The 16,251-nt window shown below is 31.1% G+C and overlaps 1 protein-coding gene across 1 annotated transcript in view; it reads right to left on the bottom strand.

The window, feature by feature from the left end:
- The window catches only part of LOC143238240 (ATP-dependent RNA helicase Ddx1-like), a 54,410-nt gene continuing 38,159 nt past the window's right edge, over positions 1–16,251 (bottom strand). Inside the window, 9 exon segments of the mRNA XM_076478297.1 lie at positions 1–251; positions 1,001–1,121; positions 1,963–2,061; positions 3,118–3,160; positions 4,441–4,513; positions 5,368–5,440; positions 5,671–5,762; positions 11,707–11,853; positions 15,989–16,040. Of these exon segments, the coding sequence (XP_076334412.1) occupies positions 118–251; positions 1,001–1,121; positions 1,963–2,061; positions 3,118–3,160; positions 4,441–4,513; positions 5,368–5,440; positions 5,671–5,762; positions 11,707–11,853; positions 15,989–16,040 (834 nt within the window). The 3' untranslated portion in view covers positions 1–117.

The following is a 16,251-nucleotide window of genomic DNA, read 5'->3' as shown; positions in this document are numbered from 1 at the left end:
TCACATGCTAATAATTTTTATTTTGTTGCAAGACTACATATTGAAATGAAAAACTTAACAGAAAAACAAACTTTTCCTTAAATATATGCCAGACAAAACCTTTGACTCAGCTTTAAATCATTTAATATAATTTCCCAGATTCATTTTGCCATAATAGCGATTAAGGAAAATTTTCTGGGCATTAGCTTCTAGTGCAGCCAACTCTTTGACTGTGGATTCCAGTTGAGCTGTATGAGTTTGGTAGTTGGACCCTATGTTGAAGATAAAATGGTTAAGATTAAAACATCCAATTAAATTTGGATATATTATCGTTAAGACACAGGAAATATGTTATAACAAAACACAAACATTTTGAACAGAAATATAGAAAATGACCATTACAGATTTAGTAATTGAATAATCAGATAATATCTGCTAGTAACCAAACCCTAGAAAAGAATTAAGGTTATAAATTAGATAATCCATTCAAAATCTTTAAGTGATGAACTGTTTACTAGTAAAATTGTCAACAATTTTCCTCCAAACAGATATTTACATCAATGGTTTTCAAGGGTCTAATATTTCAGGTTTCACTTTGAAATAAACCAATTAATCAATGCCAAAATAGTAGTTTTTCTACTTTTGACTGGTTGACTTTAAACTAGTATCTTTATCAATGTACTATTCAGTTATGTTTTAAAGTCACAATCAACTGGTAATGGTCTTAAGGGTGTTTTTAAGATAAAATCTATACAGTCGTGTAACAGCTGGCCAAAAGGGCATGCTAGAGTCAACTTAAGAATTTGCCTTAACCACCATAACCAGTTTGCTCAACATGCTGGTTATCCATACATCATGATGGTAAAGTCTTCCCACTCCCAGTACTTTGTTTGGCCCAAGCAGAGTGACCAGATATGAGTGTAACGTGTCACGACAATTAATAGTGGTCTAACTATATCAATATTTAATTTTATGGAATTAAAAAGCAGTAATATATGTAAAGATACAAAATAAATCTAACCTGTTTCCCTCCTCTTCTCTCCATATGCAACTTTTCCATCAAATTCATTTACTGGTACTTTCATATCAGGTTCTATTTGGCTGATGGAAACATTCAGGTGATCCTCTATATCAGCTAAGTACTGCAAATTAAAAAAAATACATACCACAAATTATTCCTTGTTCACTTAACATACCCAAGTTACTACTTTAGAATATTTTCATTGCATTTAGCCATCAAAAATGCATGATTTATCACACAAATAATAGAAAAAAAAATCTTGATAAAAGCTAGCATGTTATCCACTTTTGTGATGATAACCCAAACGAAATAAAAATGTATCAGAATGGCTGGTATGGGTATTAACACTTATTAATAAGGCAGAGAATTTGTTTGACCTCAGGTAGTCTTCAGGTTAACAAAGAGTTGCAAACATTGTTCTGCTTTATTAGTACAAGTGTTAATACCAAAACCAACTATCCTGGAGATACATCGTTATCCTCTTCTCTTCAAAGTATATTGGCAACGTTGCAAAACAAGCTGTAGAACAGTTCTTACGCGTGAGCAGACATTTCTAGAACATTCAAAGCTACTGAAAACACAAAAATGTTTTAGGTTTAAACATGAAATATGTTCCACTGGAACCAGTTAATTAAGTTTATAAATAATTGTACATTTGTAATTTTAGTTTCTCTACCAACTCTCATTAATATGTAAAGTAAAATATACTTTTTTTAGGAGATAGGGTGAAGTTTTCATTAGTTACTGTGCTATTATCCATTGAAGGTTTTTTTCTATTATCTTAAATATCATAAATATGTGTGTGCACATGTGTGGACATTTGACATACAACCAATATTAACTCATAATGCAGATGAACACCTGAAGAGGTTATCAGCTACATACATGTAGTTTATAATTCTGTAATTAGACCTTTAACAACTGTCATGGATTAACAAAGTGGATAATAAATTTTCTGTTACCTGAGGTTCATTATACCAAATACAGCAGCCACCATAATCAGTGAGATTTGTGTTCCAACAATTTCTACCCTTACTGGAACAATTTGAATGGTACCAAACCTGTTAATAAGACAAAAATGTAACAATTTCCCATGTAAATGGCTTTATATCAGTTGGTTTGTAGACATGGACAATATAAATGAACTTATGCCTGTTGACAAAATGAAGTTCTCCATGTGACTTTCTAACAGTATAATTCAAGTGTCTTTAAAGGTGTCAACAGTTTAAGTGAAAGGGTTTAACAAAATGGGAAGTTTTCCTTGACACTGTTCTGAAAGTAAAACTTTGCATTAAATATTTTTTTAGAAAATTTAAATATCAAAAAGCCAGGGTTTAGCTATTTTTGGTTAAATAAACAAAAACTACAAATACTGATGATTTTAAAGTGTGGGCATGCACTCGTGCATGTAAAATTTTGTAATTATAATCGTAATCCAGCTTTTTGTTTAATGATAAAAAGACATTTATGCATTACTTTCAAGGAGAGGTACTGATCACAGTGCATCAGCAAATAAAACATCATTTGGATGCACTTATTGTTACTAAGTCCTACAGCCAGACGAGACTAGTCTATTGATTTAATTGGATATACCTATTGTTTCTGGGCCAAACATACAAATCTCGTAACTAAATAAGACTAATCATTAGTTTAAAGATGACTGATAAAGCTGTTAAGTAATTTATATATGGTCTCATTATAAACAACAACCAAAATGTTTTTTATTGCAAGTTTTGGCTTAGTTACAGAATATTTAATGATTACTTAGATTCTATGGTGAGTACCTTCTGCGAGGATGATGGAAGGCATGCTGGTTGGATGAAAAGCAGATAACGTACATTCTGGTACTAAGTACTTACAAAATTTTGCTCCTATTATGCCTACATGAGATTATAAATCATTTATATCTGTGTAAGAGAGAAAAGAGTACAGTTTCACAAGGATTAACCAAGAAAATAGATGTTATTATATTTGTTTATGACATACACAAACTGCCACCAGGCAACATATATAGTTACATATAGTACAAAGCCAGGTAAGACAAGAACAAACTCTAGAGTTTAAAATATAAGTTTACAAAAAATTAGATTTAAATAAAGAAAAGTAAACTAGCTTACTTTCTCTGGAACAGCAGAGACAAATGAGAGAGCCAGTCCCATTCTGTAAAAAACATTATATACCTATATCATTGACAACACATACTTTACTAGTCTGATCAAATCAACTTAAACAAGCTCAATCAACATTATTAGATATACTAGCTTCTTTCTTTCCAAAATTAAATGGTTTTACTGAATCTTATAAGCTGACACTTAACCAAGCTAGTATCAAGAGAGGGCATGCAAAGTTCTGCATTCTGTTAATACACATCCACAAACCTTTTTCCATACATGCTTCATGGCAGCTAAATGTTTGTATATGTAACATCCATCTCAATTATCATAAACTGGACATAAAACAACGTCCATCAAAACAAGTTTAGCCTCACTTCTGTCATAATATTTATTACAGTTTCTCTTACTAAAAACTGATAAACCATCCTTAATTGATGCAAATCAACTTCCCATTACCACACAGTGATATAAGTACAGAAATATATTCAATGTTCAACTCATACATGTTAATATCTTTTAAGCTTAAGTAATAAAACCACTAAATATGAATGTTTGAAATGCATATGTTGTTTCATTGTTAACATAACCCCCACTAATACCCATAATGTAAACCAGATATTTTCTAACAGCCCTGAAAACATACACTCTTACAACTATATTGTAAAGATCATACAACTTGTATGTTTGGTCTTAATCTATAAAACACTCTTACTTCAACATCACCAAAAACAATGTGTATAAAGAACCAAACTGGAGTCAATTTCTGATACTTTTACTTTTATCCAGTACCCAGTTTATGTGACAACGAATTTAATAATATTACAGACACCACTTGAAACTATTGGAAGTTAAGAAAGAAGCCAGCAAGACAACTGTTATGATAGCTGTGTGGAAGCATATGAACTGGTAGAGAGCCACATATTACAATAATGCAACAGCTTTATTAACTATATGAGTAGCTAAAATGGCTATGAAATCAATTTTTTTATTTTCATGTTTACTAGGTGTGTTAGTAAAATATCTTATCACAGTGGAATAGAAGAATGTTAAAGAATTCTCCCAACACAGATGAACACACAAATAATACAAGCACAAAGAGGCATTTATTTTGAAATGACATAATTTGGTTTAATACAATAAACAAACAAGTGTCACATAATAGTTTATTTTCCTAACAAAACATCACCTAAAATTTATAGACTGGTCCAAAAAACTTCTTATAATTTAAAGTACTTTAAAGTCAAACAAAGAAACAACTACTTGAGAAGTTCAGATTATCAGGCATTAAAGGGTTAAGTAATGAGAAACATACAGAATCGTGTATACCTTTCAGCTCTCCCAACACGTCCAATCCTGTGGACGTAATTCGATTTTTCATCAGGCAGCGTCACGTTAATGACTTAAACACAAAAAACAAATCAATGAATCACAACCACAATTTTTAATTGACAATTTAAAAATAATTATGAAAATTGAACAAACTAAAAATTGGGAATACTTCAAAGACAAATAATGATAAATTTTAACTATATTAAACTGGAATATTCAGTTACTGATTTAACCCATCAACTTAGTCAATGTGTGCATCTCACAACCTTTTACAGTTTTCTTCAAAACCTTATTAAACTATTATAAAATGCATGTTAGCTGATAATCTGACACAACACATCTCATAACAATCATGTAAATTAACATACTGTAAATAAATGTATTACATGCATCATGATACCCAGAAACCTTTTATTATTACCAGTCTGTTGTAAACAAAAAATGTGATTTCCAAAGTATTTGTTACTAAATATTGTCCTTAAATTAATAAAAAGTCTTTAGTGAGCCAGTCCAATCTTCTGTAAAACTATTGTCATAACAAAGTCTAGTGAAATTAGAAAAAAGTTAATACAAGCCTCCAACTTTTTTATATTACTGATATAAATTTGCTTCAATGAAATTCCTTTGAATAAACTTTGTGTATTAAGCAGTTTAGTTGTTAATTCAAACTACAGAGTTCAACTCATTCATCCAGTGAGGTCAACAGTCGAATTAGCATGTAATTACTTCCCCACAGAAATAACAAATCAATACACTGGATTTGAAGAATTGAAAAAATGTCATGCATTATGGAGTGGACATAACAAACTATGACATTCAATAAGAACAACAAGAGAAATAAATCTTTTTCCAAATTTTATAACTAAACTTATGACTTCTGAAAACATGGTGAGATAGATACTGAGGTAATGTTTTTCACCTTACCAAAAGGAACCCCCGACACATCTATACCTCTAGCTGCAACATCAGTACAGATGAGAAATTTCACCTCCTTGTTCTGAAAAAAATTACAAATATGGTATATTGACTACTGAAATTTCGTATATGTATATAGATGCACCTTTTACAAGTTCAAAGTCAGTTATATATAAAACGATGTATATCCTTCAATTTAAATAACTTTCCTGATAAATTTCTATGATCAGGATAACCATAACGTGCTCACTGAGTTTACTTGTACAGATAAGTTTAAAACTAAACATAACTTTTAATAACCAAACAAACTACCTTGAACTTCTGGAGATTAGCTTTCCTTTCCTGTGGCTTCCTGTCCCCATGAAGACAAACACAAGAATATTTACTATTCCTGTTCCTGTTTTCTGAAAATATAACCCATACCTCATGAAATAAACATAAGTTAATTTTTCACATGTATAACACATTCATAGCAGTTTTAAAACTGACTGTGCTCTAGTTTCTGAAAGATGAAAGACAATTTAACAGGATCAATTGAAAATAGGAAATTTGAGTTACTGGATTGTCACCTACTATACCTCTAAAACCTAAAGAAAAACTACCTGATGTCATGACACAGAAAAATTGTGTTGCTTTCAAACTCGCAATTTTACATAAAAACATATTCAATAATAAAAAAAATGTCTAAATAAATTTCCAGATTTAAGGTTTTTCTTTGTCTTTTAAACCTCCTATTTAATTTAGTTGTTCATCCCTAGAAAAGTTGGATCTTTTTACTTCCATAGAAAAGAGTATTCTACTTCACACACCACTTTATTCATTCTAGCTATATCTTCATTGGCAACCACATGGTGTGACATCACAAAAATATAGCAACATACTGTTGTAGTAATAAGACTGTTAATAGAGAAGGTAAACCAAAAGAGAAACAAGACACAGCTAGTTATATTTTCAAAGGATTGTAGTTGCAATAGAAAGCCAAATTTTGGGATTTATAAAAATATTCAAACCAAACTGATACACGTATTTACAGCATTGTATCTTCTCAGAGAGGTGAACAGAAATGCAAGTCTGAAACATAATCAATGATGTTGAGAAAACCTACTTGTAGATAAAAATATTTATGTAAAAACAGCTCATTTGGGTTAAGAAAATTTTTTACGTAAAAAAGCGAACAACTTTTTGACCTTCAGTCAGTCAGGTTCACAAAGAAAGAGGTAACTGACCAGAAGCTGACCACATGTTTGAAAGGGGTTGTGTAACTGAGTGTCTGAATGTGGAGGGCATGTTTAGATGTTTGAATATATAAATTTACATTAATCAGTGATGTCGAGAAAACCCACTTGTAGGAGAAATATATATGCAAAAACGGCTCGTTGGGTTGAGAAAATATTTTACATAGAAGAGCGAACAACGTTTCGACCTTCTTCGGTCATCTGTGTAAAATATTTTCTCAACCCAAACGAGCCGTTTTCGCGTATATAAATTTACATTATTGATTTATTTATTATATTATTTTTAATATAGGTGTAAAGGTGTTCCTTTGTATTGGTTTATTTTGGGCTAAGTTGTTGTACAAGTAAGGCTTCTTTAATTTTGCATTTGTTTATGTTTGTTTATTTAGTATTTGAGTGTTTTCTATGGTAATGTTGTGTTCATTTGACTTGCAGTGTTCGAAAACGTGTGAAGGTGACTTTTTATGGTCTTTGAATTTGGTTTCCACTTTTCTACTTGTTTCTCCAATATAGAAGTCGTGGCAGTTATCAAATTGTATTTTATAAATAATGTTGGTGTGGTGTTTGTCAGTGTAGTTTTTACATAGTATAGACCTCAGTTTTGTGCCTGGTTTTTGAATAAATTTGGTATTAACTGGAATGTCATATTTTGTTACTAGTTTTTGCCAAATGTTGGTTATTTTTCTGTTGATGTCAGGAATATATGGTATGCAGCAGTATATGGTTGAGATTTTTTGATTCGTAAGATATATTTACTTTTGTTGGTTGATTTTGTTTTCTGTCTACGTGTGTGCATATAATGTTTTCTATGGTTTGTTGAGGAAACTTATTGATGTTGATGAAGTATTGTTTTATTTTGTTTAATTCATCGTTAATTTTATCTGGAGAGTATAGTTTTATGGCTGTGTTTATTTGGTTTCTTTGTATGTTGAATTTGTTTTGTTTCATGTCCCAAAAAATGTATAGTCCAGTATGGGTGATTTTTCCAGTGGATTTCGATTTTAAATTGTGTATCGGTTCTTGTAATTTTCAGGTTAAGAAATGATATTTGATTGCTTTCTTCTTGTTCATATGCAAAATTAATGTTGGGATGTATAGAATTAATGTGATTGAAAAAATTAAGTGTGTGTTCTGCAGAAGTGAATCCTGCAACAGTCATCTACATATCTGTACTAGTAATGGTGGATGTAATGCTGTGTTAATTGCTTGTGTCATAAAAATACTGGCTAGAACTGGTGATACTGGGTTGCCCATGCTTAAACCATTTGTTTGTATATAGTTGTGGTTGTTAAACATGAAGTTTGTCTTCATTGTGGTGAATTCTATGAGGGTTGCTAATTGGTTGCTGGGAATGTCAATTGATGGGTTAGGGTCTCGGATATAGAGTTCTTAGGCTATCTTGCAGGCTTCAGTGGTTGGAACTTCTGTAAAGAGAGATATAACATCGAAACTGGTCATTAAGGCTTTATGATTAGACTTGAAATTAAGAGTCTTTGATGAATGAGTTGGCTGATGTTACATATTTAGAGAATGCCCATGCTATGTATTTACCAAGATTGTAATAAAACAATTCATATTTGGACATTATTGGTCATAATGGACAATCTGGTTTGAGGTTTGGGGATGCCGTATATTTGCGGTGTGCGTGAGTCAGTTTTATGTAGGTAGGAATAAAGTGTTTGTGAAATTCTGTTGGCTTTTTTTTCATTTGTATTAGTAATTTGTTCAGTTGTGTCTCGTGTGTCTTTGTTGGATTTGTGTGTATTGGTTTAAATTTGTTAGTGTCTGATAGGATGTTCTTTATTTTTTGGATGCATTCATTCATGTTCATTATGACTATAGTGTTTCCTTTATCTGCTTTTAGAATTATGTTTTTGTCTTGTTTTAGGTTTTTAATAGAATTAATGTCTCTCTTTGTAAGATTATTTTTAACTTTGTTTTGTGAAATTATGTTGATGGTTTTGTGAGAAAATTCTTTGAAAAAATCGTTTAAGATGTTTTCAGGTGTTTCTGAAAAATACAAATTTTTAATTTTACCTGGGAAGTTTGACTGTTGGATGGCAATAAAATTGTCTGAGTTGTCTTCTTTCTGTTGGTTGTTTTCTTGTTTTTGTTTTCTGTGGAAAGTAACACAAGTCTCCTGGTGAGATCTTCTAAACATGTTTTGATTTTTAAAGTTGGAATGTACCTAGGTGCTATTGCAAAGTTGAGTCCTTTGTGAAGTAGATGTATCTCATCTGTGTTTAATTGTCAGTTGGATCTGTTAATTATGAGGTTAGTAAACGGTTTGTTGTGGTGTCTTTTCTGCTGTTTGCATCTTAGTTTTTCTAGTTTTTTTGTTGTGGCAGATCTTTTTGTCTCTGTCATTCCTAGTGTTGATTTGGTTTATGTTTCATTGTACAAGTCTGCGGTTTGATGCAACATTCCAGTTGATGGTCTAGGTTCATTTTTTGTTTTTGTAAGTCATGTAGTTCTTTGTATTTCATGTTCAAAATAACTTTAAGTAGTTTTTGTCTGTAAATTTTGGATAATGTTTGTATATGAACTAATTTTTTGATAGTTTTACCTATACAAAATTAGGGGTTAAGTTCTTTTCAACATTGTTGAATGAAATAGATGTCATTTCTTCTACTGATAATTCTTTGATTTAAATTTCTTAGTTTCTCAACGATCGTATGAGCGTGTACTGTTAATAATGGTGTAATGTATGCTAGTTCAAACATAATGGTAACAGATAAGTACAAATACACAAAGAAAACAGATTTATACTGCTCGTACAATTGCCGTGATGAAATGATAATCAGTAATGTTGAGAAAACCCACTTGTATAGAAATATATATGTAAAAACGGCTTGTTTGGGTTGAGAAAATTTTTTTACGTAGAGGTGCGAACAACGTTTCAATCTTCTTTGGCCATCATCAGGTTCACAAAGAAAGAAAGAAAGAGGTAACCGACCAGAAGCTGACCACATGCTTAAAAGGGGTTGTGTAACTGAGTGTCGGAATGTAGAGGGCAGGCTTAGATGTTTGAATATATAATTTTATATTGTTTTATTATTATTATTTATTATATTATTTTTAATATAGGTATAAAGGTGTTCACACGTTTTTAAACACTGCAAGTCAAATAAACACAACATAACCATAGAAAACACTCCAATACTAAATAAAGAAACAAACATAAACACAAAATTAAAGAAGGCTTATTTATACAACAACTCAAGTCCAAAATAAACCAATACAAAGGAACACCTTTATACCTATATTAAAAATAATATAATAAATAATAAAGTCAATAATATAAAATTATATATTCAAACACCTAAGCAAGCCCTCTACATTCCGACACTCAGTTAAACAACTTCTTTCAAACATGTGGTTAGCTTCAGGTCAGTTACCTCTTTCTTTGTGAACCTGATGATGACTGAAGAAGGTCGAAACATTGTTCGCTCCTCTACGTTAAAATTTTCTCAACCCAAACGAGCCGTTTTTGCATGTAAAATTCAGTTTTTATTGGTAATTTTTACACTAAACAGTTTTTTTGTTTTTTTTTTAATGAAGAGTAACAAATCGAAACGGTAGACGCTTTCTGGGATTTCTAGATAACACAAATGCTGTACCATTGAACAATGCTATGCCATAAACAAACGTCTTATGCTTGTAATAATAGTGATACATAGAATCTTTGTTTGTGTTCATGTAACACGAACCAAAAAATTTATTAACTTTCAAGCTGTATATAACTCAGATAGTGATCATTTTCGTGTATGGTGTGTTTTCAATCTCCTCTCACATACGAATAAATCCAAGTTGAAAAACTAAATTACTGTAAAGCAAACTAAAATGGATACAAATAATTACTAGATGAAAGTTTACTAAAACAGACACCACATTTAATTATTCTATGCCAATTACACTGCAGTGTTAAAATAACGGTTCCAAAGTATATTTCATTTACAAATTGAAAGAGTTAGATTGTAACAGATTTAATATTACTTTAAGATCTACGCTTGTTTCTGTTTAACATACATTTAGAAATGTATGCAATTTATATATTGTTAAATGTGTATTGCACAAGCCCCACCTGTTCTAACTTTGTAGAAGTTTCTTCAGCTCTAGAATCAACAATACATGTTTCTACAAAAGCACTAATGAATCTTCAAATGTTGTTGCCAATCGAACTTTCAACATGTCAAAAGACAAGACAATATTGTTTGGTCAATACAGTCAGAACACTAAGCTTTGGGAGCTACAATTGTGACATTTGAATAGAAACGTTTATACATTTCTAACATTACAAACAGGCCCGGCATGGCCTAGCGCGTTAAGGCGTGCGTTTCATAATCTGAGGGTCGCGGGTTTGCACCAAATATGCTCGCCCTCCCAGCCGTGGGGGTATTATAACGATACGGTCAATCCCACTATTCGTTGGTAAAAGAGTAGCCCAAGAGTTGGCAGTGGGTGGAGATGACTAGCTGCCTTCCCTCTAGTCTTACACTGCTAAATTAGTGACAGCTAGCAGAGATAGCCCTCGAGTAGCTTTGTGCGAAATTCCAAAAACCAAACCAAACATTACAAACTTCAATGAATTAACTTTGGATGTAATTAACCTCAAAGATGCTCACACATTTGGATAGGATCAAAGGAAATAACAGGTAAATTTTAGTGGCATGTATAATGGTACATTTCATGACTACACTTACTGACGAAAGTGAATCAAATGCCAAAAACGTGTGCATGTGTAAATATCAACAGTTTGTTTTCAGCTATTGTTTGGTCTTAAAGCATATTTAGTATGAAGACACTGTCCAATAGTGTTTTACATGTATATTTTACCATTCACACTGGCCTTGTGGACTAGGTTGGAATCTTAATACAAAAAAGGTAAAGTGATAGTTTATGTGAACAAAAATTCAGATAAACAACCAGACAGATGAGTATAGGTGAGCATCTAGAAAACATCCAGTACAAGATTAAGGTAAGACCTACCACTATTCTGTACACTTTTAACTACCTGATCTGACTCGAGACCAAATCTCTAAAAGTTGTGGAATAAGAACTAAAAACATTCTTAAACGTGTACAAGAACATTCCTGGTTGAAGAAAGGCTTACCTCTATCCTGACTAATTAGGTATTTTTCCAAGTTGTCACAGTCTAACTTTGTTCTACAGAAGATGATTCCTTGATCCATGTTGTGTTCATTGATAGCCCTAACAGTATACTCCCCTTTCAACAACTTCACAGCTTCTGACATTGTTTCTGTAAAGAGAAATAGACTATAAAAGAAGCACATTATAATGGTATTACCACTTCTAAGATTTACCAGTTTATGTACAGTCTTTCTCAGCTACTAAGATGACTGACCACTGGAACTCATTTGAGTCAAAGTAATTTTTATTAATTAATGTTAATTTAAATTATCTTATCTCTGGATAAGAGAGAAACAAATATTTCTGCAGTACAACAAAAACAAAAAATGATACAAATAAAAGCACAGAAAAAAAAATGTAACTTTGTTTATTAAGAAAAAATATAACTGGAGAAACTATTTTACTTCACAAAGAATGTCAAAGTTGACAGAAATTTCAACATCTTTATATTAAAAATTTATTAGAATTGAATCAAATAAGAATGTCAAACATTTATGAAAGTCAAGTTTATCAAATTCAAGAAAGGTTTGTATTCATGAATTGCACTTTAAAATATGAAAACTAAAGAACAGTTTAAAAACAAAAAACAATGTAATATGAGGAGATATGATTAGTAAGTCTTTATTTTAACTTTATCCCAAAAATTAAAGTATTTTTTGAGTTTTCTGGATTATTTCTACTGTACTTTTGATATATTTTATTTAAACTATTTGCTACTGAGCTGAATAACTATGTCAGATGTTTTACAATAATAGGTTATATTACATTATTACTTCTATCATGACAGTTACTTATCACTGGGTGTCTCAGGAAAGAGATAAACACAAGTTGTAGATGGTTTTTCCAGTAAAAAGATCTTGAAACTTAGTACGTCTGGCTTCATTTTAACCTTTATTTATTAATGGATTAATAAGAGTTAATCCATTAGAGGCCGAAATAAGGCTCCACACAGACCAAATTTATATTAAGGAATACATAAAAAAAATTAAATTTTGTTTAGTTTGAGAATAAACAAATTTGGGTTCTCTGTTTACTAATAAACATCTAAGTTCAACAGCACACACAAAGCACTATACAAAAACAATATAATTAACAATTAAAATTTGAACTTTTAACTGGTGCAGTGACAACAAATTTGTTGAATGCTCCACTGGTTTACAGCTAATTCAACAGAACATTCTCAAGTGATTAAGTTATCATTATCACAATATTCAGTAAATTTGAACTTTTAACTGGTGCAGTGACAACAAATTTGTTGAATGCTCCACTGGTTTACAGCTAATTCAACAGAACATTCTCAAGTGATTAAGTTATCATTATCACAATATTCAGTAAATTTGAACTTTTAACTGGTGCAGTGACAACAAATTTGTTGAATGCTCCACTGGTTTACAGCTAATTCAACAGAACATTCTCAAGTGATTAAGTTATCATTATCACAATATTCAGTAAGTCAAAACATTCAATATAATTTTAAAACATTCTGCTCATTTCGTGTATAAGAGCACTTTCAGTAATTAATAAATTAATGTTGCAGTAAAGCTGTTATGACAGTTTTGGAGAAATTGACAGATTCGTCTGTATTGCTTTTAGATTACCAAGAATTACCAGTCACTAATGTCATTCTTTATTATATCAGTCACGTAACAAGCTACAATTATGTATCCAGATCTACTAATTCCAGTGTACAGTTACTTTCAGTGAAGATTATTCTTGCATGTACAGAAACATTTAATTTTAAAATACTTGTAGCCTTATAAGTCACTTTTTTCAAACTTTTCTTCATATGATTATTTCAGTCAGTGGTGCAGTTCAGATACATTAAAAAACATACAATAAAGATTTTAACCTTCCATGTAGATTAACAAAAATCTCTCGCATCAATAAACAAAGGTTAGCTCTTAATGTTCTGTTTATATTTACTTCCTTTTGTACTAAATTGTATTTATTTTGTTTGTTTCACAACTCCTATAATATAACTGACTCTAATATAAGCCTTTTTGTTTTTAAACTTTTGTATTATATCACTACCTCACTCATTCAAATTCACAAGTTTCTCTTCAGTGCAAATCTTTCAAAAACTACCAACAGGTTAACTCAAAAATGACATCTGGTAATCCTCAACTTTTTGTATCTATACAATATAACTATATTCCTTTTAAAACAGGTCTTTCTTCTGAAATTCTTTATCTTTGGATCAGGCATTAAGTGGTAGATGTGGGTGTTTGCTGGTAGGGGGCATATTGAAAATGTGAACATAAAATATTGAAATAACATTAAATCATGAATTTTTAATCCATAACTGAAAAAATGTTTTTACCAATTACATGATTTAACTTTTTTTTTTTTAATTATATGATAAAATGTCAAAAGGTCTCACAGAATAATTAATATGAATTGGAGAAAATAAACTTTTTTGGTTAATACTTCTGCATGGGCACCCTTTATTGTGCATACCAAGAGATTTAGTTTCTTACCTTCAATATTTACTTAAACTACTTCTGTTTATGTTGTACCAATTACTAGTATAGCATAAAATAACAGTTACTAATCCAAATATTAAGTATACAACTTTCAAGCTATTAATTTTTTGATACAATATTTACAAAAAATCCTGAACATCCTCTAGTGTCGGAAATGAAACTTTCTCTGGGCATCCACTCTTTTCTAGTCACCATCCCTTCATGCAAGTACAAAATGTAATGCAAATTACTCACTATAAAATTGTCATTTCTCAGGCAAACCATAACTTTTGTAGCCTTCATTCTTGTTTGGTTACAGAGCCAAACAGAAAATCAGACACTTCTTGCCACACCCACCTGCCACCATTTTCTCTTTCAGAATTTGTTAATAGTTCTCTAACATTTAATACTATTTATAACCAATAGAAAGACAGGGTTTAAATACCAAGTAATACTATATTGTTTTACGAACACCACAGAAAACATTGAATCACTTTGATGATGTTGCAAAAGTTCTTATGTTAGAAAGAAAAACAGTAGAGTAGTTATGGGACACTGAGCTTTTTGCATGTTATTATTCTATGTTCTTTGGTGCATTATTTCAGTAAGTAAAATTTCAGTACATTACTACCATTAGTATAAAAAAGTAGGGTTAAGTGACTGTCAGTAAGCAACAAAAAAGACCTAAGTTTTCACACATGCATTCCTTACTTTGATAAAAGTAACTAATATGCCAGTTTCTTTTTGAATATAACAAAGCCATATCTGACTATCTGCTGTGTCCAATGAGGGGAATCAAACCATTGATTTTAATGTTCTAAATGCATAAATGCATGACTGTCCCACTAGGAGAACAAAAAAAAAATTTAGGTTAAAGTCAGATTAGTTAAAATAATAAAAAACGTTTCATGAGGAATACGTGCGAGCATCTCATGGGTAATGTAATTCTAGTGTGACGCAGGCACCTTCCTCAAGTTATTTACAACTTATAATGGTGAAAATAGTAGTTAGACATGGCTCAAAAGGGTAATGAAACAAAAGTAGATATATAAAGTTACATAGGATAAACAACTGAGTTGTTACAACTTGAAGTTATTCTAGAAAGAATACAAGGGCAATTTAAACTTATTTCAAAGTTTTTGTTTTGATGATTATGAGGTTGATTAACATCTTTTGAGCTGATAAAACTATTTACATGTCAACATGAAAGTCAATTTACATGCAGACTGGCCAACAGAAACTATACTAGTAGATAAATAATTTTTCAGTTTATTAAAAACACTTCACTAGAAATCTGATTTTCTGCATGTGAAAGGCTGATAATTCTTACTGAAGTTGCCCCAGATTTTGTGAAGATGTGCATATATATATATATATATTAAAGACTAGTAGCATCAAAATTATAATGATTGAGCCCACATAGAGTTGAGGCCTCTATTTGACCTCTGAGTGAACAATACTACACAGATTCTCAATATGACCATTTCCCTCTGGTGGAGGTATACTTTAGTATGCATCTTAACGTCTAGCTAACAAAATTACAATTATTTGTCAGTATTTCTAAGTTACATAATAAACAAAGGTAATTCTAAAAAAATGTTTCAATTTAAATTTACTCCTTGCTGGATAACAATTCTATTTTCACGAAGTGCTTTCTCACCCCACTCTTAAAAGTATTGCATAAAACACATTGTTCCAGCTACTTAAGGAACAGCACAGCTACATTATCTAACAAGCATTTACTGTTACCTGACATAGTTGTTTAAACTAGTTACACCTCACCTGCAGTGTTGTTTCCAGGTCTTACATTGTCCTGGGCATGAACCTGATCAGTCTGAAATAAAAAAGGGAATTCCAATAAATCATTAAAAAATGATTACTTTTATCTACTGGACTACACTGGTTTCAGTAAATAATAAAACTCTGACATCACCAATTACATTAGAAACATATGGCTATAACCACTACATATTTTTATGCTAACATATAAGATTTATATTCTATGTTGTTATAACAAAACAGAGTTTGTGACGTTTTGATCTGTA

Source organism: Tachypleus tridentatus, chromosome 13 (genome assembly GCF_004210375.1).
Source record: "Tachypleus tridentatus isolate NWPU-2018 chromosome 13, ASM421037v1, whole genome shotgun sequence".
NCBI lineage: Eukaryota > Metazoa > Arthropoda > Merostomata > Xiphosura > Limulidae > Tachypleus > Tachypleus tridentatus.
The sequence above is the reverse complement of the archived record's forward strand: the minus strand, read 5'-3'. Positions and strand labels throughout refer to the sequence as shown.